The following is a 22,240-nucleotide window of genomic DNA, read 5'->3' as shown; positions in this document are numbered from 1 at the left end:
GCAAGATCCCATCTCCAAAGTAACCAGACCAAAATGGACTGGAGATGTGGTTCAAGCAATAGAGCACCTGCTTTGCAAGCACTAAGCCCTGAGTTCAAATCCCAGTCTCACACACACATACGCAAAAAGGCTGATGGAGTGGCTCAAGTGGTAGAGCAAGAATTGAAAAACAATTTGTCAGAAAAGGATCACATTCAAAGTAGGGACCATGGAAGATGTGATTACTAAGATTTGCACCACTGAAAAGTGCCTTACTTTGCACAGTAAGAGAGATGGCATCGCAGGAACTGGCCAAGCGCCAATCGTAACAGGTTGAAGGGCGGAAAGGTATAAATTCACTTCAAAGCTCATATGCTTTTGAGAAGCACTCAGCTGCCTAGGCATTTCATCCAGGCAAGTAAGAGCTGCTGCAGCCATAACCCAAGTGGGCCTGGCTACTGCTCTCACTGCCAGCAGACTTTGGTGTCATCCACGTGATGATGGCTTTGTAGACGACATACAGAATGCAAGAGCTGTGGGGTCATGGAGGCTTCCACTCAGACTTCAACGGGCAGGCTGGAAGCCCAGGCCATGTGTGGCAGGGTCAGGATTCCTGATGGCAGCCTGAGAGGGTGACACCTGAAGCTGTCGGGTGAAGCCTAAGCTGCAGTGGAGACTCCAGGAGGGGTACTAGGAACATGAACTTTGGCCAGAGAAAGCTGCAGCAGTAACAGGGCCAGCCCAGGAGAGGCCATGTGGTGCACAGCCAAGCCAGCAAGGCCACATGCAGCTGGACATGCAACTACAGGATTTATGTTTGTCCTGCTGGGCTTCAGTCTTGCTTTTGTCCATCCCTGCTTTTTATTCCCCAATTCCTCCCTTTTGAAATGGGGGTATTCACTCAATGCCACTACATGTTGGGAGCATTTAAATTGGTATTTAATTTTTATAGGGCTCACAGCTGAAAGTTGCCTTGAGTCTGAGGAGGCTTTAGATCAGTTTTTGAACGCTGTTGGACTGTCAGGATGGCGGAGACACTTCGAGAGGGACTAAACGCATTTTGTATTACGAGATGACCGGGGCCTTTTGGTGACCTGCACATGAAGTGTCCTCCAGAAAGGGTCACATGTTGAAAGCTTGCATCCCAGCTGGTGGCACTATTGAGAGGTGACTGGATCAAAAGGGCACTAAGTTCATCAATGGGTCAGTCCATTGATGAAGGCATACTGAATGGACATGGGGCCCGGTTAGAAAAAGTAAGTCCCTGGGGCATGTATCCTTGGACCTTCCTGTCACTTTCTCTGCCCTCCTGTCCACCATGATGATACCCCACCACAATATCCTACTCACTAGGCCCCACTCCAGAAGCAGGGGAAACAAGTGACTGTGGAGTAAAACCCCTGAAACCCCAAGTCAAAACACATCCTTCCTCTCTCAAATTCTTTCTTGGAAAAGCAAGTAACACTGTTGGAGAACCCACCTTTCAAAGACCAATTTCTGAATGTGACTTTACTGAAGCACTGGCCAAGTTTTCCCTGCCATACACTGCATACCTTATCAATTGAGTTACTACTGTTTTCAGAAGAAGACTTTTCTGGGAATCAAGTTTTTCAAAAAAGGCCAGGCACTGGTGGCTCACACTTGTAATCCTAGCTAGATTACTGAATCTTATACTGAATGGTATAAGCAGAACCTTGTTCCAATTCCCTGTAACTCAGTTCTAGGACAAAATTACTCTCAGGTGCCACATTTGATTCAGCTGTGCTTCCCCGTGGAAGGGACGGACTTCAGTTCCTTCACTGTAGCAGAGACCATCTGAAGGCACTGCTGTTTATCCTCTCTACTGCGGTATTTAATACAGGCTAGTTACTTCATGTGAGAAATGCTTTCATAATTTTTACAAACAATGGCATCAAGATAACAGAACATGGAGGCAAAAGCAGGCTGACAAAAGATAAAGATCTTTACCCAATAATGTGGTGCTGTCCACTCGCTCAGCGTCTGGAAAAAAAAGAAAAACAGTCAGCAGAACCAAGACTTGGACCACATCTCCTCGGGCCAGGATGGATGGTACAAGGCCACTCTGAGGCCGCCACAATGGCTGGGAGTGAGCTTCTGTGCCAGCTGCAGCACATGCTGGCCATGGAGCCCCAGACCAGTCACACTATATCACCTTGCAGGGCTGATGCAAGGACTCACCGAGTGACCAGTGAAACACCTGGAGCCACCTAGAGCCATGACACATGGAATATGGAGCAGTCATGTTCACTGGTGTGACCATTATCATCAGTGGGCATTCTCTCCCATCAGAGATACCCCATGAATGCAAATACAGATGTCCTTCATGGTGGTCACAGATTAAAAACCCAAATAACCTTTGAGTCTTCTGGCAGCTTGTCAAATACATTCAGTCTTTGGGGACTGGAAAAGGGGTCTCAGCAAGAAAAGGAAGCTGCTGCAGGAGCCCATGCTGACTCCCTGCATGGATCCTGGCATCCCAGGGCCCCCTGGTCATGGAGGCAGGAGGGTTCACTGCCTCTCTGCCAAGTGGTGCACACAGCTGGTACCAGGACACATTAAAGTGAACATTTTGCTCAGTATAAGACCAGGATCACAATGTCTTGGCACACATTGGGCATATTCACCTCTCTGAGCTAGTATCATCTCTAAAATCATCTCCTTAGTAGCAGTGGATCTGCTATTTAAAAAAAAAAAAAAGATCAAATAAGAGCAAGAATGGAAAAAGAATGTAAAATTCATGGCAGGGTATGACACAGCCTGGCAAGCATAACTTCCCCCTCCCACTCCTTAGGAAGACACTAATTGCACACCCCGCCCCCCCGCTGTATTTTCATTCATGGTGATGCGATTGAAATTGGCCTGTTTGCTCATCATTAGCAAATCTGAAAAGACAGAGCGCGTGGCGGCTGCTGGACCTCTGGATCTGCCTCCAGTTCAGTCTCTCTGTCCTCATTCCCCCTGCTAACCTCATTCCCCCTGGTGGGTGAATGGCCAGATTCCTGTTACTGTGAAAAGACAGTCAATACAGAACTTCCCACCTGTGCTGTCATCCGTGTTTTATGACCCCAAACTCAAAGCCATTAACTCTCTGGCATCAAGGTGACCAAATCTGAGAGGTTCCAACTCATCCTGGTCATTCCAGGAAGGTGCACAATTCCCCAGAAAGGCCAAGAAGAACTCAGAGGTATGTGACATGCCACAGAGATAGGGAAAGATGTATTTGAGGAAAGAAATGTCTCCAAAAGTTCATTTTGTACATTTTAAAAGCTAAAACTGATAAAGGCATCAGATAGCAGCATCTTTAAGTGTCACAACTGGTAAAACTGCACTGATAGCTTGTGTTCTTAGTTAAGATAAACTAAAACATTAAATGTGTCCAATATTTATATGCAAGCTATAAATAAAATTCTATCATACCACTTAACCTCAATCATTTAATTTTAGAGGCTTTTTTCTTTTGGCAGCATTAGGGTTTGAACTCAGGGCCGCACACTTGCTAGGTAAGTGCTCTACCATTTAAGCCACACCACCAGCCCTGTTTTACTTTTTTTCGGGTAGGGCCTCACGTTTTGGTGCAGAGCCAGCCTCCTATATTATGGTCTGGCATGAGCCACCAGCCCAGCTGATTGATTGAGATGCGGGTCTCGCTAACTTTTTGCCTAGGCTAACCTTGAACCTTCAGCCTCCCGAAAAGCTGAGATTATGGGCATGAACCACTATACCCAGCCTACAGAGGCATTTTTAAAAATCAATAGCTAGATTAATGAACTTTATGGTATGTTAATATCTCCAAAGGGTGGACATGAATTCATGAACCCCATGAATTTTTCTCTTTGGAAAGTGAAGACACACCTGGACTTCGCTGCTTGCAGATCTGAGTGGCAAGGTCTTGCACATATCCTGGGAAATGGTCAAAACAGTCCCCGTAGGACACCACCTTAATTCCATGCAGAAGCATATCTGCTTGATGCTTAAAGAAATGGTCTTCGTTCTCCTTGAGCACCACCATATAGTGCTCTAAGTCCACCTTATTTGGCACTGAGTAAAGGAAGAGAGCTTGGAATATCTGGTCACGAAGGGTCTCTCCACAGCCCACAAACAGAAAGGACTTGGTGCGGTACAGGTTCTGCAGGACTTCCTGTTAAAAGCCAACAAAGAAACAGTAAAGCCAAGAGAGCTGAGGAGGGGAGCAGAGACAGTCACCCAAGGGTTGGGCACAGATGGTGAGGGGTCACTCATGTGAGCAAAAAAGATCACCTCGGCCAGGTCCAACATGAGCACAGGGCTCTCATGACCAGGCAGCAGCGCTACTTCTACCCAGCACTCACCTCCTGACATCCCGTCCCTGGTGAGCACAGGATGCCTGACCCTGAGCACTCAAGGGCTCTGCAGATCTAAGTGCGGACAGCATTCACAACTTCCACACCTCATTCTGTCCAGGACCTCAAGAAAGCCTCACAGAGAATGAAGTTTTTAAAACTAGGTCTGGTAAGCTGAAGAGACTGCTAAGTAGAGGAAGGACAAAACTGCAGACAGGAAGATGCCTGTGTAAACTCTGAACCGATGAGTGGGGAGGGACGATGGAGAACAGCAGCAGACCACACACATCACACTGAAGACTTCTGCACTGAGAAGGAAGAGAGCAGAGCTGTGCTTACCTCCTTGAGCAAATGTGCACGGTGCATCTGTTTGACACGCAGGCAGGGCTGGGGCTGTAGCTCAGTGGCGGTGTACTTGCCTAACATATACAAGGCCCTGGGTTTCATCTCCAGCACCACAAGAAAAAAAGTGTCTAAAACATGCAGGCACTGTACCAGGAGCTAAAGACACAGGCGAGAACAGGAGAGACGTGGTCCTGTCCCTGGCAGCTGTGTGAAGGGCTAACTGGAAAAACTGCAATGCCTGGGGCCTGGGAAACCACTCAAGACTACAGCCCAATGGCTGGTGGCTAACCATAAATTCCCCAAAGACTTCAGCCAAAGCCTACTGAAGATGCACTTACCATTACTTCTGGGTCTTGAGTGACATCTTTGTATCCCGACGGATCCAATACCATCCCACAGGGGTCTGTGTATAAGCCATGAATGTGAAGAACTCCATACTTGATGTGGCCTCTTGCCCACTGAAGAACCTAGCAAAAACCAAACCAAGATGAAGAAAACAGCCTGGTGTTATTTCAAACAGAAGAAAATATCTAAATCAGATTCATGCTTTTTCAGACCTACCCTGAGAATAGTAAAAGAGATGCTTCAATTTGTATCTTTAAAGCAGAAGCTCAGCTGTCAGCACTAGTTAGTACCACTACTTAGTGCAGTACCTTACCAAGAACTTCCTCAAAGTCCCTGTAATGGCTACAGCAAGCTGGTTGGAGTGACTGCTTCAGGATATGGGAACCTTCTAAGTTGCATGTCACATTTTAATTGCTCTGTATTATTTTTACATCCAGCAAAAGTATGTACAGAAAAAAAGTCTTTATCAAATGGCTATCTACATTCATTTAAGTTCAAAATACAGAGCACAGCACCTTCCAAAGACGCGTGCCGTGTCTACTTGATTTTTCTCGGTGTGGGTCTTTTAAATCTGCAGGCTATGCAAACACTGACAGACACCTCCACAGGCAGAAGCCAACAGGCATTTCTGTCACACATAACTGGAGGTCATCACCAGAGGTGCTCCCACACTCTCAGGGGCCACAGGCCCTGCCCTGATCCTCCAGGAGTGTCTTAGTGTGTGCCAGCCTGTGCCATCAGCCAACTCTGGGAGAGGGTGCCACCAGCAAAGCTCGAGCACTGCAGCACAGTGACCAGATAACATCAGTAGCATCCATAGTGAAACAGCTACACAAAGGACACAGACATACCAAAAAGAAAGGTCAGTAAAGTGCCCCATGTTCCTTAGTAATAAAAGGAGAAAACTTAAGGTTTTCACCTGTCAAGAGTGAGTTACATTTTGCTCTTTTAGTAATACAGCACTGCAAAAGACAGGAATCGGTATTTCCATACAGAGCTGGTGGGCTCCAGAAATGACTTGGTAATTTGTACCATCCATCCAATTCACACCTGTTGACCCTGAAACCCTTCTAGAACTTACCAGAGGCACACAAACGCTTAAAATTTTTCATTGTAGCATTATTTATGAGAGCAAGAATACAAAAAGGGGGATTTATGGAATGGCTCAAGTGGTGGAGTACCTGCCTAGCAAGTGTGAGTACTGCAAAAAAAGTAAAAAGCCGGGGGCGGGGGTGTGTGTGTAACAATTGTACTTAAGTCCTAGATTTCTATTGCCATTTAAAATCACACTTCTAAAAACAGTTTAATGAAAGCCAGGTGTGGTGGTGAACGCCTGTAATCCCAGCACTCAGAAGGCAGAGGCAAGAAGACCTCAAATTCAAGGCTAGCCTGGGCTGCCGGGCTACCTGGGCTATGTAGCAAGTTCCAGGCCAGCCTGGGCTGCAAAGTGAGATCCTGTCTCCAAAAACAAAACAAAAGTTTAATGAAAGGAAAATGCTCACAGTGTAATCAATATTAAGGAAAAAGTCAGAAAAAAACCTGCGTGTAAACTGCACTCCGCAGCACTGGGATTGTGGTGCTCTGCTCTCCTTTATTACCCCATTACCCACGGTAACTCTAATGAATAAACGACAGACAAGAAAGCCCTGCAGGCCTCCAGGCCAGGAGGTGACAGCAAGAAACAAGCACCTTGAGAGGGGATGAGCCGGGCCTTTCAGGCCACAGCTACCTGAGGAAGGTGGCGAGGCATCCAGGACCAGCCCACCACTGTTTCGCTGTGGGGCAGGCGATAGAAAGTCACTGCCAAGAGTGGGAGTTCTCCTGGGCGTGTGCCACCCGCTACCCGCTCCGCCTGTACCTTTGTTTTGTCCTTTAAGTCCAGTGACTCCATGGGCCTGTTCTGCTGCTGCCCAAAGATCTCCAGCAGGTTGTCGTAGTTGGTGGTCAGCACCATGGTGCCTCTGTCCATCAGGCTGAGGATGGACTGCAGCACCAGAGGGTTCTGGATATGCTGCTCCAGGCTGTCAAAAACCTCCATCAGGCAGTCCTGGAAGAAGTTGGGCTTGGTATCGCCTGTGCGCTGCAGAGAGATGGAGCAAGAGTTACAAACACATCAGAGCTCAGCAACTGCTGTGTACTGAAGCAGGTGGTACTCTGAGTGCCAGAGATAAAGCAGTTTTAAAAAAGAAAGAAAAATTGACCACCCGACCTCTGAGGGGACACATTTCGTTGCCGCTCCCAACCCTCCCCAGTTCTGCTGTCACCACATCCTCATCCTCCATCAGGCTACCATCATCTTTACAGAACCTGGCTCCCCGTGCCCTAGTGGCCCCAAGCGGGGGTTCTCACACTTGGTAAAGACATGGAGCAGCGCCCAGCTCCCTGTCCAGTCTCTCTGGTTGTGTCTTATGTCCCAGTTTGTGGTGATTTTCATGGCTCTTGGATGAGCCTCTCTGTATCAAGCCTCTTAAGTCCTTCCCCTCACCCTGGACCCCCATCTGGCCATCTCACCTGTCTACATCAATGACCGTGGCCCAGACCTTATTGTTGCCAAGGGCTGGATTCTTCCGGAGTCCCTGGTCCAGCCTCCCTGTCCAACTGCTCCCTCCTATCTGCCCAAGTCCAGCACCTTGGCTGTCAGGAAACTATCCTGTCAAGGCCTACAATCCAAGATCCTACACCACTAAACACTGCCAACAGGCCCGTCCTCTCCGGGAGGCAGCACTGATCCACAGCATCACCACAGCTCCTCCCTATGATGTTGGCAAGCCTTGGACAGGTTTTCAAAGTGTGTAAGGGGGGGCTGACAAAGTGGCTCAAGTGGCAGAGCACCTGCCTGGCAAGCATGAGGCCCTGAGTTCAAACCCCAGTACCACAAAATAAATAAATAAATAAATAAATAAAACAAAGCATGTAAGGGGAGGAGATGACACTAATCTCCTACACTGAACACTGGTCCTTGTAGCCAGTCTCTCTCCAAGTGACTGACAATTCGGCCTCACCACTGCTCAGCCACACCTTCAGTTTTCTTGGCCCATGAGTTCATGAGTTGCAATCACACTGAAGCCATTCTGGTCTGGGTCTGTGACAGTGGCCTAACCTCTTCTGCTTCTTCTGAGATTTCCCTGCATCCACGGCTCCAAGGCCATGTCCCAGCTGCTTCTCAGATGCCGACTGTGCCAGCCTCTACCACACTGGCCCCCCAGCCTCTGTACCCCAACATGCAAAACCTGCTGTGCCCTGTCAAGGTTGAGCCTCTCCTGCCCAGATCCCCAGCTCCAGGGCATCTCTCAGTAACTGTCCCCAGCACCACCAACTGGGCTTCCTGTGCCATATTACTTTCACTGGCAGACAGATGCTGTACTTTCTCTCATCCTAAAATGTCTTCCAGGGGCCGCATGCCAGTGGTTCACACCTATAATCCTAGCTTCTTGAGAGGCTGAGAGTGGAAAGATTGTGGCTCGAGGCCAGCTGGGGCAAATAAAATAATCAAACCAAAATTGACTGAAGGTGTGGCTCAAGGAGTAGAGTACCTGCTTTATGAACAACTGTTTTATAGGCGTGAAGCAATGAGTTCAAAGCCCAGTCACACCAAAAAAAAACCAAACAAAACCAAAGTCCTCCAGGGACCAGATGTCATCCGAAGAGATGTGACTGGCCAATCAAAACATATCCACAGGATACCCAAGCACCAGAGCTCAGAGCCCGGAATGCAGCATGATGACATCTTGAGCCAGTCCTGCAGACTCAGGAGCTCTTTACTGTAAACTAGTTCAGGAAGCACAGGTTGTATCTTACATCCCACATTTAGAGTCAATGGGTTTTTTTTTTGGGGGGGGGGGCGGGTGGCGCACTGGGGCTTGAACTCAGTGCCTCATGCTTGCTAGGTAGGTGCTCTACCACCTGAGCCACTCTGCCAGCCCAGTGTCCCATGTTTAAAAGAACATCATCCTGATGGCTTCAAGAGTTCTCAATCAGCCCAACTCTGCTGAGAAATGATCACAACCTCAGCTCAGGGTTCTGATGCTAGTTCACAGACTCACCCAACCTAGCCCAGAACCTAAAGCTGGCCCATGAGCCCTGAAGTGCTTGTCTGAGACTCACAGGAGACATCTTCCGGATCAGATCATGGGCCACAACCAGCAGGTCCCGGTCCTTCATCACCTTCCTCCGAAACTCAGCAATGTCCCCCGGGTGCAGCACCTCCAGCTGCTCTGCGGCCTCAATGACAGCCTCGATGCAGCTCCTCCAAGAGCAGAGGGCAGGGATCCCAGGAGCCACTGCAGCACTGACACCAGTCCCGATGACCAGGAGCAGCTCCTGGGGCTGTTTCCGGATGAGACTTTTTAAAAATTTCCTATTTAAAAACAAGGGAAGGAGAAAACAGCAGTCAACATGGAAGTACTGCAAAATCCCAGTCGGGAAACATCTGTGATGTCCAGGTCAAACACAGCTGCACTTTGGCCCTCTCTGTTCTACAGGGACGAGCCTGGGTCTTCTCCTCAACCGTGAAGGATGTGGAATAGCCATGCGCGCTTCACCCTGAACTGCCTATGGTACCAAACACGTTTAACCTGATGTGTTCGTGCTTGTGAACAAAGAGCTCAGCCCTCTAATTCCTCTGAGGCTGCAAATGGTTGTAAATACAAACCACGATGACAAGAGGATCCTGATCGTTGTGACATGGTTTCCTGCCATTGTCAAGCCCAACCTCTCCTGGTAGGCAGTCCTCAGCAGGCATCACTTTACACCCTGCTGTCCATCTGCAGTCAAAGATGCCTTCCTGCCCTCCAATCACCTGCTGTCCGGTTTGGAGACTGGACTGTGGTCACCTCCCTGGGCAGAAAGCTGCCTTCTGGAATGTTTCTTACATTGAGGCAAAGCATGGTGAATGGCCCTGGGCATCCCTCCTGACCCAATGCTTGTGCCTCCCCATCTCTGTGGATGGCAGCAGATGTCATATAAAGTCTTAGCCGCCTTTACTTACCTTGACTTCTGTTCACTTCTATTTGTTTTCTTCACTGAATCCATCTGTGAATCCTAAAGACAAACATTAGTCAGAAGCAACTTCTACTCCCCAGATAGAAGCTCTTTCTTTAGTACCCTGGAAGAGAGTAGAGTCAAAGGTCCTAGACCTCCATTTAAATTAGAATACCTCCAGTGGGGCATGGTACAGCACAGCATGCCTGTAATCCCAATATTCAGAGGCTGAGGCTGGAGAATCATGAGTTTGGGGCCAGCCTGGGCTATATAATGAGACGCTTTCTAAAAAATGAAGTATCTGAAAAATGCCATACACAAAAAGCACACCTCTACAATGTTTCCAGGTCACTGTTGCTAGCCTCAGGTAACTTAGGCTGACAGATGCTCCAGTGTCTACATCAGACCAAAAGGAAGAAAACTCACATGAGAGTGCAGAGAGATCATGGGCGCCACGCTGTGGGTTTTCTTGCTGAGAGTGTCTTAAGTACTGGGGTTTGAACTCAGGGCCTTGTGCTTGCTAGGCAGGCACTCTACCATTTAAGCCATATCCGTAACCCTTCAGCCTTACTTTTCAGGTAGGATCTCAAGTTTTGGGCAGAGGCTGGCCTCAGACCAAAATCCTCCTATCTATGGTCTCCTGCAGAGTTGGGATCACAGGCCTGCACCACCATACCAGGCTTGTTGACTGAAATGAGGTCCCAAGAACTTTTTTCCTGGGCTGGCTTTGAACCATGATCCTCCCAATCTCTGCCTTCCGAGTAGCTGGGATTACAGGCAAATCCAGGAATCATGATGAGAGTGTCTCTTAAGACACTGCTCAACACAAATGACCATGGAGAAAGGAAACCAGCCTAACAAAAAGAAGGCAGAACCCAGTCAGGAGAAGTGCTATACTCCCTGAGGCACTGAGTACTGGGCTGAGGCAGGCCTGTCACCTCTCAGCACCACCCCCAAGTGCCAGGCCTCCTCTCAGCCAGCTAAAAACCAGCCAAAGAACAGTAGAGTAAAAGTTAATTCATGGGCTGGGCACATGGCTCAAGTGGTAGAGCACCGGCCTAGTGCAAGGCCCTGAGTTCAAAACCCAATACCACCAAAAAAAAAAAATCAACTCAACTCGCAGCTTACATAAAAAGTAGGTCTCAATCCACCAAGTTATCTGGGAAATCTACAATTTTTCCAAAATCACTTTTCCCCACAATTCCAGATCTAATATTTACTGTAAAGAAACATACAGAAAACGAAGTTTAAGTGGCCTACAATCCTACTACCTCTGCTATTACCTGCCTGTTTCCCAGACTGCTGCATCCTAAGAACCTAAAGCACATCCTGCTTTCTCCTGTGCTGACTCTAAGCATGAGGCCGAGTTGGCTCCTCTAGCACCACCCCCATAACACCTTTCTACCGCGTACCCAGCACAGACACTAGTGCCAACACACCCTGACGCCTGGCTAGAGGCTCAGAACTGGTTATCACTTTGAAGCAGTTTAGGAGAGGCTTCTGAGCAGAACTACTGAGTTAGAGAAGGAGAGCCAGCGGGTGTGGTGCACACCTGTAATCCCAGCACTCTGGAGGCTGGGACAGAAGTGTTGTGAATTCAAAGCCAGCCAAGATTACACATCAAAGCCCTATCTCCACAAAAAACAACAGACAGCAGGGGCCCAGCACACCCTGCACTCCACGCTGGTAGTCAGAACGTAGAAGACCAACCCGGACTGAAAACCACTTGTCTACAAATGTAAGCTCTTCCCTCAGAATCAGGTCACTAAAAATAATTTTCCAGGGTAACGACACAAGGCTCAACCAGTCCACAATATCATCAGGCTGGAGAGCTAAACAAACCACCAAGTTACCGTGAAACCAGGCACTTTCCCAGGGGAAGGCTTCACAGCTTCCATGGAACTCCCTGAGGTGTCCAGGGCCTTTCCCCAGTGCAAAGAAACCTGAGCCCCCAGGCCAAGAAAGTGAGGCTCTTGGAGGCTGTCACCTGCCTGAGGGGAAGGCTAGCAGAGTGAGGGTGCTGCTTGCCCCACTCCCATCTCCTTTCCCATTGCAGTGCCGCCACCAGTCATACGACCTCAAAACCGTTTTGTTTTTTTAATCTAGAAATTTTCCAAAGAAAGTAACAAACGTGGCTAGGCACCAGTGGCTCGCACCTGTAATTCCAGCTACTCAGGAGGCAGAGATCAGGAGGATCATGGTTAGAAGACAACCCAAGCAAATGGTTCTCGAGACCCTATCTTGAATATACCAACACAACACAAAGGGTTGGTGGAGTGGCTCAAGCGACAGAGCACTGTCTGAAAGTCACAGGTGCTGAGGTTCTCCACTATAGGATATAGTCCCTCTACTATGTAGCAGAAGTGACTGTAGGTCCCAAACCTGAGCTTTTAAAGACTGACTTAACTGTCCACCAGTCGTCAGTCTAACCAGACGTAGCATGGACTTGTGCTAACTGGCCGGGTTTACGAGGCTCTGCGCGTGCAAGCCGCAGAGTGAGACAGCTGGGCTCCAACCTGTGGTGGCTGTGGAGCTTCCTGTCCTGAGGCCCCAGCAGGGCAGAGTATGAGGAGCCCCTGTTGTCTCATCCTATCCAAGGCAAATGGGATGGTCCTCACCAACTGACCCAATGCCCCTGCCTACGCCCAAAGTAATCCACAGGCTTCAGAACAGGTACTCCTTCCTGCCTACAGGCAGGAAGGAGGCTCATCTCGTCTGCTCTACACAGCATTTTCAACAGTTTTAAAGTCAGTAGTGAGCCAGTGTGACCTAAGCCACACGCCCTTTATCGTTTATCATGATAAAGAACTTAAAAAATCCCTAGTTCCTTCAGCTATTGCAGACTGCTTTTGATTCTCCATGCATATGCATGGATCACAGGCACACATGCAAAACCTGAGTATTACGTTGACACATCTACAAAACAATATAATGAAATTAAACTTTCCCAGGCTGATCAAGTGATTTTAAAGTTTGCAAGAGAGTAAGTTATCAACATTCCCAACACTTACAGAACAAGTGAGGGCTCCACTCCTGGTGGTGGCTGCTGGTGTGCACTCAGAACCTCTCAGTGTGAGCTGCAAGCTGTGGAGCTGGACCCTCCAATGGCACGGTGACCTCAGCAGGCAGATGGGCCTCTAGCCTTCAAGACTGCCTTGGTCTCTATGGCTCAAAGTGGCTAACAGGGAAGTTCCTTATGGTATTCAGGCAGCAGGAACTGTGGGATGACACCGGCACAGCTGCCCATATTTAGACATTCACACTCTTTATAAACACATGCTTGAAGGCATTACCTCATTTCCTGTCTTTCAGCAGCACAAAGATCAGAGCCAAACCTCACAATAACCTGGAGAGTACCCGAAATCTCCCTTTGTTTTTAAACCAAGGTCCAAATGGGAGATTTCCACAGCCTGATCCTAGAAGTCTCCTTAGGACAGCCTGCCTCTGGCACCTTAAACACCACTCTTCTAAGCCAATCAGATTCTAGATAACAGTAACAAAACCGTTCAGAGGCCTTCCAGATGCCGCATCTTTCAGTTTCCTTGGTGACCATGTCGTCACCAGTTTGCAGGCCCAAAGCCAAGTCATCATAGCAACCCATTTTTTCATAAGCCCTATGAGCATTTTCTAAAAGCAAAATCAGGTCCCAAGAGATTCTTAGAAGCAGCTCCTGTCCTTTTTATCCAAAGTCTTTAGTGAAAGTCTTACAAGGATGTTTTCTGCTTAGAATATAAAACCACAAATATTTTGTAAACCAGCTATGCAGTAGCTAGCCTTATTTGGATTCCTTAGCATCCAACACTAAATAAATGTTCAGACAGAGTCCAATTCAAAATATGAACTACAGAAAGTGAATATATCATTTCATACAGCTCACAAAGCAAATCCCTCCCAGGGTAGATTGCTGACACCACCTCATGAGGCCTTGGAACACCCCTACCCTCACACACTAACTTTGGGCTTAGTCAGGTGATTTTTTTGACTCCTGGCATATCAACAAATGGGTTGCAAGCAAAAGTATAACCAGCATTTGGACAGTGGAGCCTGACCTCTGCAATTCAGCCTGGCAAAGCCCTGTGCAGCCTACTGGAAGGATGAACACCAGAGTGGAGCTTCAGCTGACAAGCTGATACCACCCTCCACAGGGGAGCAAAGCTGCCTTGGACCACACAGAGCCAGCAGCCAGATGACCACAATAGCACGAGTGGCCCCTGCAGGACAGGCTGAAGCCTTGCCAAGCCAGGCCCAGCTCTGAAGCTGCACAACTGGCTCGTGTCCAAAGGCCCACTGCTCCCCCAAGTCTTCTATACAGCCAAGAAGAGCAAGAGGCAGAGGAGGGAGAAGCCCAGCATGCTGAGGAAATTGGGGAGAGGGGTTCATGAGTGCCCAGAAAGCTTTTGGGAAGGAGAGGCAATGTTTGTCAACAACACTAATACACTAATTATTAAAAGTGACATAACAAAAAACAAAGTTAACAAGCAAAACGAATTAGAAGTGTGCAAGAACTTCTTAATTTTATTCTATACATAGCATGCACTTTAAGTGGTAATAAAAATGCAGGGAGGGGCTGGATGGAGTGGGAGAGTGCTTGCCTGGTGTGCTCCAGGCCCTGGGTTCCATCTGCAGCACCACCAAGAAAAAAAAAAAAAAGAAACCCGCAGCAGTCATAAGCTGATCACAGGGAAGGCCAGCGGCGTGCAGTAGACAGGCTCCAGTACACCCTTCTGAGTCACACAGCAAGACGAGAATTTCCAAGGGTTGACTTTGTTTGAGGGAGGGGTGCGCTGGCACTGGGGTTTGAACTGAGGGCCTCTGCCGTGTGAGCCAGCCCTTGTCTTGTCTTAGTGGTTTTTTAGGTAGGGTTTCCCATTTTTCCCAGAGCCATCCTTAGCCTTGATCCTCCTACCTTTGGCCTCTGCAGCAGCTGCAATGACAGGCATGTATCACAATGCCCTGCAAATTAGTTGAGATGGGGCCTTGGACCTTGTTCCTCCAGATCTCTGCTTTCCAACTAGCTAGGATTATAAGCATGAGTGCAGCACCCAGCAAGGGTTGACCTCTAACTCACCTGCATTCAGTCTAAAAAGTGATGGAATATAACACTAGAATTTGCAAAGAAAGTCAGACAAGATCAGTGTGGCTACAAATGAAATGATTTCTGTAAAGCCCTGCAGAAAGGACCAAGCAACAGAGCAGCAACCACCAGCAAAAGTACAAGTGTCACTACAGCCATAGTTATGAAAGTCACCACACTCAGAATGATACTGTAAATGTGCTACAGAATGAGACAGGTACTGAAGTACTTATTGATTTTAATCCATGTAAACAAGATGGATCCTAAGTCCTGGAATGTCCCTAAAGGAGGCTGGATTCTGCCAGCTGTATTGCAACTACCTCGAAGCAGGCGTGGGAGACCAGGATCCCTAAGCAAGTGCTTTCCAGCGCATGTCCTGCCTCAGCACACCTCAGCTGACTCTGGCCGTTAACATCACCCTCTCTATATACTCTGGTCAATTCCCACAGCCTTCCTTTTTCACAGCCATCTGGTTTCCTGTGTGGACCTTGAGGGGAGAAGGGGAGGGTGAAGAGCACAGGCAGAAATCACTGGATAACAAGACTAGGGACCCAGTGCACCCACACCTTTAACCACAAATGGCCCGTGTGGGGTCTGGGCCACAGACTCATTGCAGGTGAGTTGGACTGGCAGGACTAGCTCCACCTGAGCTGGAAACCAGGCGAAAGGGGACAAAAAGTTAAACTTCCAGAACCACAAAGAGGAGGTAGGATCTGCACCAGCTCTTCGCCAGGCAAAGCCGCAAAGAGCTGGCTGAGAGAATGAGACCTGGAGGCACGGAAACACCAGCACTTCCCAAGCCAGGAGACCACTCAAGAGCTCAGGTTCCCAGGCTGACTAATGGGAATCCCACCACCTACTTCACTGGTGGGCTGGTACCAGAACCTGCAGCAAGACAATTGGAAGATGCCAGCCATTACTATCAGCTGCCATGTTGCCATGCCACACTGCTCTCAAGGCAGCCCTACAACTGCATAGCAACTCACCACAGCTCGGGGAAACCTCCTTTCAACCACCACTAGTAAGAAGGGATCTTCAGGATGAACTGCTTTCTTCAAGTCACAGAAAGGACAAACCCTTAACTCAGACACATGCTACTTGCCCAGTCATTTGTTATTCAGCTGAGATAAATTACAACAGGAAAGCTGCCTATTTTGTAATGACCAAAATTGGCTTCTTGAAACCAATGCTTACACACAAGAAAACAGCACAGCCTATCAGTAACAATAAAGTTAAAGGTCACAGTTTCATTGGAAAAGCAACATTAATGACTGACACTTTTCAGAGCCCTAATTAGATTCAAGGGAAAACATCAAGCACTTTGGGTGTGTCCATTCATTAAATCCTCAATAACCCAATCAAGTGGCCACTGCTTTTACCTCCACTCAGTCCAGAATGACATGAGCCCTTTTAAAAGGCCATCTGCCACGAAATACAGTCTTGTACCTGTTCCCCTAATATCAGTGTGGCATGGACTGGCAAACAAACACACCTGAGATTTTACTGGAAACCTGCCACCCACTAAGCATTCACTGTTTTACAATCTGTCATTAGATATGACACATCACATAACTCAGATAGTCATATTACTTAATGATAAGCCAGAAAGTGGTCAAACACCCCAAAATTGGGCCAACTGCTCCTCCAGAATTTACCTGGCCCAAGGGAATCGATATGAAACCTCAATTGCAGAAGTTTAAAGCTGGAGGCTCTTAAAGCTTCAGTGATACAAATGTCCTCTCTATCTGAGGCCAAAACTGAGACTCTAGCCAGGTGCCAGTGGCTCACACCTATAATCCTAGCTACCTGGGAGGCTGAGATCAGGACAGAGGTTCAAGGCCAGCCCAGGGCAAATAGTTCAAAAGACCCTATCTTGAAAAATCCCAACACAAAACAGGGCTGGTGGAGTGGCTCAAGCAGTAGAGAGCCTGCCTAGCAAGCGTGAGGACCTGCATTCAAACCCCAGTGCCACCAAAAAAAAAAAAAAAAAAAAAGTCTTTGTTTTGATTCTAAAAAGGCAGGGACTTGGCCAATGACCCCCAAGGAGTTAGAGACAAGTTATAAACTCACTCCTCACTCACATCCCAGCCTCTTTTCGCTAACCTGGGCATTTCCTGGCCCATTGTGACCCCAAAACTTCATCTCAGGCACTCATTTCCATCTCTGGGCCACCAGATCTTCACATTCCAAGCATCCATGTGGGTTTCCATGTCCTACATCCATTTGGTTTCACTGCTCACCCTCCACTCACTTGCCTGACGCAAAGCAGCCAGCTGCAGCACAGTTCTGTCTGTCTTTGCTGGCTTGTCACACACTGTAGGTGTTAACTTAGAACAGATAAGGAAAGCTAAACTAGAAACAATGGCACCACTTCTCTTTCCTGGCAGGAAGATCCTTCAGGATCTGTGGGGGAAGGAAAGAGGATACAGTAGAAAGCACCAGCTGATGACAGGTTCAGTACTGGCTGTGCTGAATACCTGGCAACTCACTCTTCCTAAGCCTGGTTCCTTCCATGAAAAAGAAGAAACCACACCCCCAAACCCCTTCTTGGGTGGTTGAAAGCATTAAATGGGACAACACTGAAAAGAACAACCTGGAACAGTGCTTCCCACGACACCTAGGGATGTGAGGGGAGGGCCTTCCTAGATTTAATTCAGGTACCAAAAAAACCCAGTCATGCTAGTCATGTTGTAAGTGCTCAGCATCGCACGGGGCTGGTGTCCTGGGTGATTGCCACATGGTACTGATGCCACCCCCGCAAGTCCTCCTGCACAGGGCTGGTCTAGGTTCCCTCTCCCTCACCTAAGTGGAGACTTAACAAATGGTCCCAAATGCTCTTCCCAACCACTAACCCTCAGGTCAGCTGTTGCCTTTAGCCCTCACTTGTCTAGACACTGAAACCTCCTGCTGCAGTTTCAGCCCTCTGGACCCAGAGTCTCCAGAATGACACTGCTGACACATCTGTATGCCTCTCTCCTCCAATGGCTTTCCACTTCCTTCAGGACCCTGCAACCAGGCAAGAACCTGGCCGAACTCTGAAAATCAGTCCCCCCCCCCACTGTGCAACATTCTTTGTGTCTCGTCTGTGGAGAGCAGGCACACTATTACCCTGATGAAGCTCAAGATGACCGCACACCTATGGGCACATGGACAAACCTCATCTGAAAAGTTCTCCTGTCAGCTTCCAGGCTTCTGGGCTTCCAGAAGCTTAGTCAAGCCCCAGAAACTCACTGTCCCCACAGACACCACCTAGGTCTCCCATCTCTCACATGGTCTTGTTTCCTTCAAACAAGTCTCCCCACCAAAGCCAGTGACCATTTAAACACACACACACACCACTGTACTGTCCTCTGTGAGTCCTTCAATTGCTTCCTGATCCCCGAAAGTGCCCAGTCCTCTGCTCAGCATGGAAAGCTCAACTGAGGAGTCCTGGCTCGGCTCAGGCCCTCTTTCTTCCACTCCAGTCTCAAACCCTGGGCTCTGCAAAGTTCCCAGTCTCTTCCATACTGGCAACAACCAGGAACACTTCTCTCATTCCTCCAGGGGACTGCAGAAGCACTAATTCAAGAAAGGCCCAAGGCTGTCTGGAAGGGTGAAATTGGGAAGATCATGGTTCAGGCCAGCCAGGGCAAAAATTCTCATGAAACCCCTGATCTCCAAATAACCAGAACAAAATGTAGTGGAGGCATGGCTCAAGTGCTAGCGTGCCTATTTTGCAAGCTCAAAATCCTGAGTTCAAACCCCAAGCCCACCAAAAACGTAAGAAATAAAAACAAATAAAAAACAAAGACCCACGGGCATGGGCGATTGGTTCTTCCCACTGTGACTTCCCCCATACCACCCTTATCAATTTGGGAACACACTACAACTCCTGCCACAACTATCCCCATCCCAGAGAGAAGCTCGCCTTGCCTTTCCACATACCGTCTCTTTGCCTAAAATGATCCTGGCAAACTTCTCAACCTCAATGTTTAAGAATCTGCTTACCTGTGACCTATCGTCCCCTCTCCCCCCACCACCACCAAGCTCTCCTTAAACCCCTCCCCTCTCAAGAATCCATCCCCCACACCAGCTGCATTCAAGACCACTGCACTCTCACCACCATATAAAAACAACCTGCTTGGCTAACTGCTGGTCCCACCCAGCCCTGACAGCAGGGAGTGTATCCTCTTCTATCTCCAGCACCAGGACCTGGAACTGAAGCCAAACACTGGACCTGATCTGCTGACTCCCTAGTTAACCTTGCCTGACCCTTGTCTTCCAAAATAACCAGGTGAAGTATGTTTTTTTTTCATCACCATGAGTTTAGAGATCAGAGGACCCGAGATGGCCACCTCCTGTGGCCACTGTGTAAGAAGCTGGGACGGCAGGACTGCGTGTGGGCAAGCTACTCAGTGACACGAACAGCCTGAGGAAATTATGATCTTTGCTCTTTTGTGATATGAAATTTGAACTCAGGGCCTCCCACTCTACCACTTGAGCCACACTCCCAGCCTTGATCTTCGTTCTTGATCTACAGAACTGCAAAGCATCTCCTGACATGAGAATCACAGGTATACCATTTGACCACAAACCTCCACCTGTGGGAAGGCACCCACCAATCAAGAATTGCCATCTCCATTATAAATCACCCTAAATCAGCCTCCCAGGAGGATGACTCTTTGGGCTGCCATCTTCCCATCAGTGAGGTTACAGTCATAAAGTTCTCTGCCACTGCCTTATCTCTCAACTGACTGGCTTCATCTGCTCAGCCCTGTGCACGGAAACAACCTATCAGGCATTCAGGCCCATGTAGCAACGAAAAAGCTGAGCTATAGAATCAGTCTAAAAGGATTTGCTTGCCTCCCTCTGCCGTGTGAGTCCCACCAGAGCATTACAAGTTTAAGGCTGTCCTTGCAACAGGAAACACAAGTGCACTTGCAGGGTCTGAAGTCACGCCCCCTGTTTAGTTGCAAATCGGTCATCGGGTGACCTGTTACATGTTTCTACTTCTTTTATTACTGTTAACAATTCTAAACCCGGGGGAATACTTTCATAGACCTCAAGTTAGAGTGGAGGAGAGAGGCTGCGGAACGGAAGCCACAGCTGGTGGTAAAGACAAGCAAAAGGAATTCCAGTGATGGGGGGGAGAGGGGCGTGAAGGGCAGATGGCACTGAAAGCCTCCACCCAGGAACGGTGAATTCCCGAGCCAGAGGAGGCGCTGGGGCGGCCCTGAAGTCGCCGAGGTCCTCAGGAGGTCTCAAGAGACTAGGGAAGAAATCTTTAAGAGTTTGGGGTTCCAGGATCAGCAAAGGAAGGCTTACGGGGCCAGAGGTTGCCTGGGACCCCAAAGTGTCAGGAGGGGATGGGCGGATCCTGGAGTATCTCGGGGCCAGCAGTCTGGAGGGAATGTTGAGAGGACATCAGGACTCCCGAGGGTCTAGGGTCACCCGGGGCTCTGGAAGCGGGGTCCGGGCCCGCCGCGCCTCGCCTCCTCACCTGCCGCGCCAAGGAGACGCGGGTGGCAGCTCGCGCTCCCGCCGCCTCCTCCTCCTCTGTCCCGGGTGGCTCGGCGGCCGCGCGCCCCTCCGGCTGGGGGTGGGGCGGCGGGACCGTCCACGAGAGAGGACTGCGCGCGCACCCGGCCGGGAGTCGGGCAGAACCGAGGACGCTGTGCAGCCGAGCCGCGACTCCACGTTAGCCTGCTGCGCCTCCGCAAAGCCTTCCCCCGCGTGCGCGCCCTCGCCGCGCGAAGGTTCCGCCCCGAAACCAACCGCCCGGCAGCAACAGGAGGCCCCGCTCTGGAGGAGGGCCGAGCCTGGCCGCGTGCTCCGCCCCGGGAAGACTGGGCGCAGGCGCAGTCGAGTGCGCGCGGACCTGAAGGCTGCGCGTCTGTGTCCTCGTGCCGCGTCACCCGCGGCTCCCGCGTGTCTTCAGATTCCCCGTGTGCGAAATGAGGGCCGGCTTTGCAGGGAGGTGAGAACGTTAAGGGGATCGCCCCAATACAGCTGCGTCCTGCAACACGCTCAGGCACAGCGTCCATCTTCAAAGCCCAAGCAGGGCCAGACCCGGGTTGGGCTCGGCCCATGCCATCCCCGTGCACACCAAAAGTAGCCAGTCCTCCCATCCCAGCCCTGCTTTTTTTTCCGTTTGGAGTGCTCATCACTCTCCGAAAGCCCTATGGCTTTCTCCCTATATGTATCTTGTCCACCTAGTCCACACCTGGGTCCCGGACGCTAGCGCAGCCCTGCGCACATTGGCGGTGCGCTCACCCGTGCTGAGCACGCAACCAGCGTGGGCTCGGATCCAGTGACTTCCTGGCAATCTGTGCCCAGGTCCCGCGTCTGTAAATCCGGGTGGTCCTAGTAGCGCCTTGGAGAGCTGAGGACGAGGTGAGATCCTGCGTGGATGGGTTCTGCCAGCCCGCACGCAGCTGGAGGAGCTTTATGATTCAGGTGGCCTGCTACTGAAAAGTTTTTCTGTCTGCCATTGAAAGAGTTTTTTCTCTAAATAAGACCCAGTCGGTTCAAAAGCCACTTCTCTTTTCACCCTTCTTGGATCCACCATCCCCCTGCTCAAGCCAGAGTTAATTATTCTCTCCTCAGTACCTTATTTTCCTGCCTAACTTTAAAGTGGACTATTAACATTCCTCCCTCCCCTGGTCCTCCCCCAGCCCACACGCAAGCACCACATTTTGTGACAAATGCTGGTCTTAGGAATTTCAGCAGCCTGCAGAGTCCAGAACAGAGCCTGAATCTGTTGGGGTCCGAAGTTGACCACCCCTCAGAGGAACAAAAGACACTCACGATAATGTAAGCCACAAAGCGAGGTTTAGTTCCAGCCAGCTGGGGTCCGGGTATCCACCCCACGCAGCGGGTTTCAATGAGGACCCTGAATACAAAGTTCAGGCTGCTTTTATATTTTTTTAGACATTAGTCACGGTCACACAGCAATTTTTATGGTCCCTGGGGTCACATATTTCGGATATCACCTACATCCTGGTGGTGGGGCAAGATTACTTGAAGATTATTTATCAGGAATTTGGTAAACACCAGGTGTCTCAACTCATTGACTCACATACTGTTCTAGCAAGATTAACCAGAAACAGTCCCTGTTCCCAGAAACTGTCCCACCTCCCTTAGTTCCAGTAAGTGGTGGCTTGGGTCATGTTAGCCATGGCCGGTTTCAGGCTGAGTG

The 22,240-nt window shown here is 49.3% G+C and overlaps 1 protein-coding gene across 5 annotated transcripts in view; it reads right to left on the bottom strand.

Moving 5' to 3' along the window:
• Window positions 1–21,928, bottom strand: part of Fam118a (family with sequence similarity 118 member A) — a 32,704-nt gene extending 10,776 nt beyond the window's left edge. Inside the window, exons 1-7 of one of the 5 annotated variants that reach the window (XM_074084679.1) lie at window positions 21,850–21,928; window positions 9,997–10,049; window positions 9,114–9,366; window positions 6,868–7,089; window positions 5,003–5,131; window positions 3,853–4,138; window positions 1,948–1,980 (exon numbers count right to left, since the gene is read on the bottom strand). In XM_074084679.1, coding sequence (XP_073940780.1) covers window positions 1,948–1,980; window positions 3,853–4,138; window positions 5,003–5,131; window positions 6,868–7,089; window positions 9,114–9,366; window positions 9,997–10,040 — 967 coding nt within the window. In that variant the 5' untranslated portion in view covers window positions 10,041–10,049; window positions 21,850–21,928. Of the gene's footprint in view, window positions 1–1,947; window positions 1,981–3,852; window positions 4,139–5,002; window positions 5,132–6,867; window positions 7,090–9,113; window positions 9,367–9,996; window positions 10,050–13,000; window positions 19,093–20,542; window positions 20,784–21,315; window positions 21,623–21,849 lie in introns of those variants that run through there. The other 4 variants (XM_074084680.1, XM_074084677.1, XM_020167420.2 and 1 more) reach the window with 4 other exon arrangements.
• Between the last annotated feature and the right edge of the window lie 312 nt (window positions 21,929–22,240).

This window comes from Castor canadensis, chromosome 8, assembly GCF_047511655.1.
Source record: "Castor canadensis chromosome 8, mCasCan1.hap1v2, whole genome shotgun sequence".
NCBI classification, from domain to species: Eukaryota; Metazoa; Chordata; class Mammalia; order Rodentia; family Castoridae; genus Castor; species Castor canadensis.
This window is presented reverse-complemented; position numbering and strand designations above follow the sequence as displayed.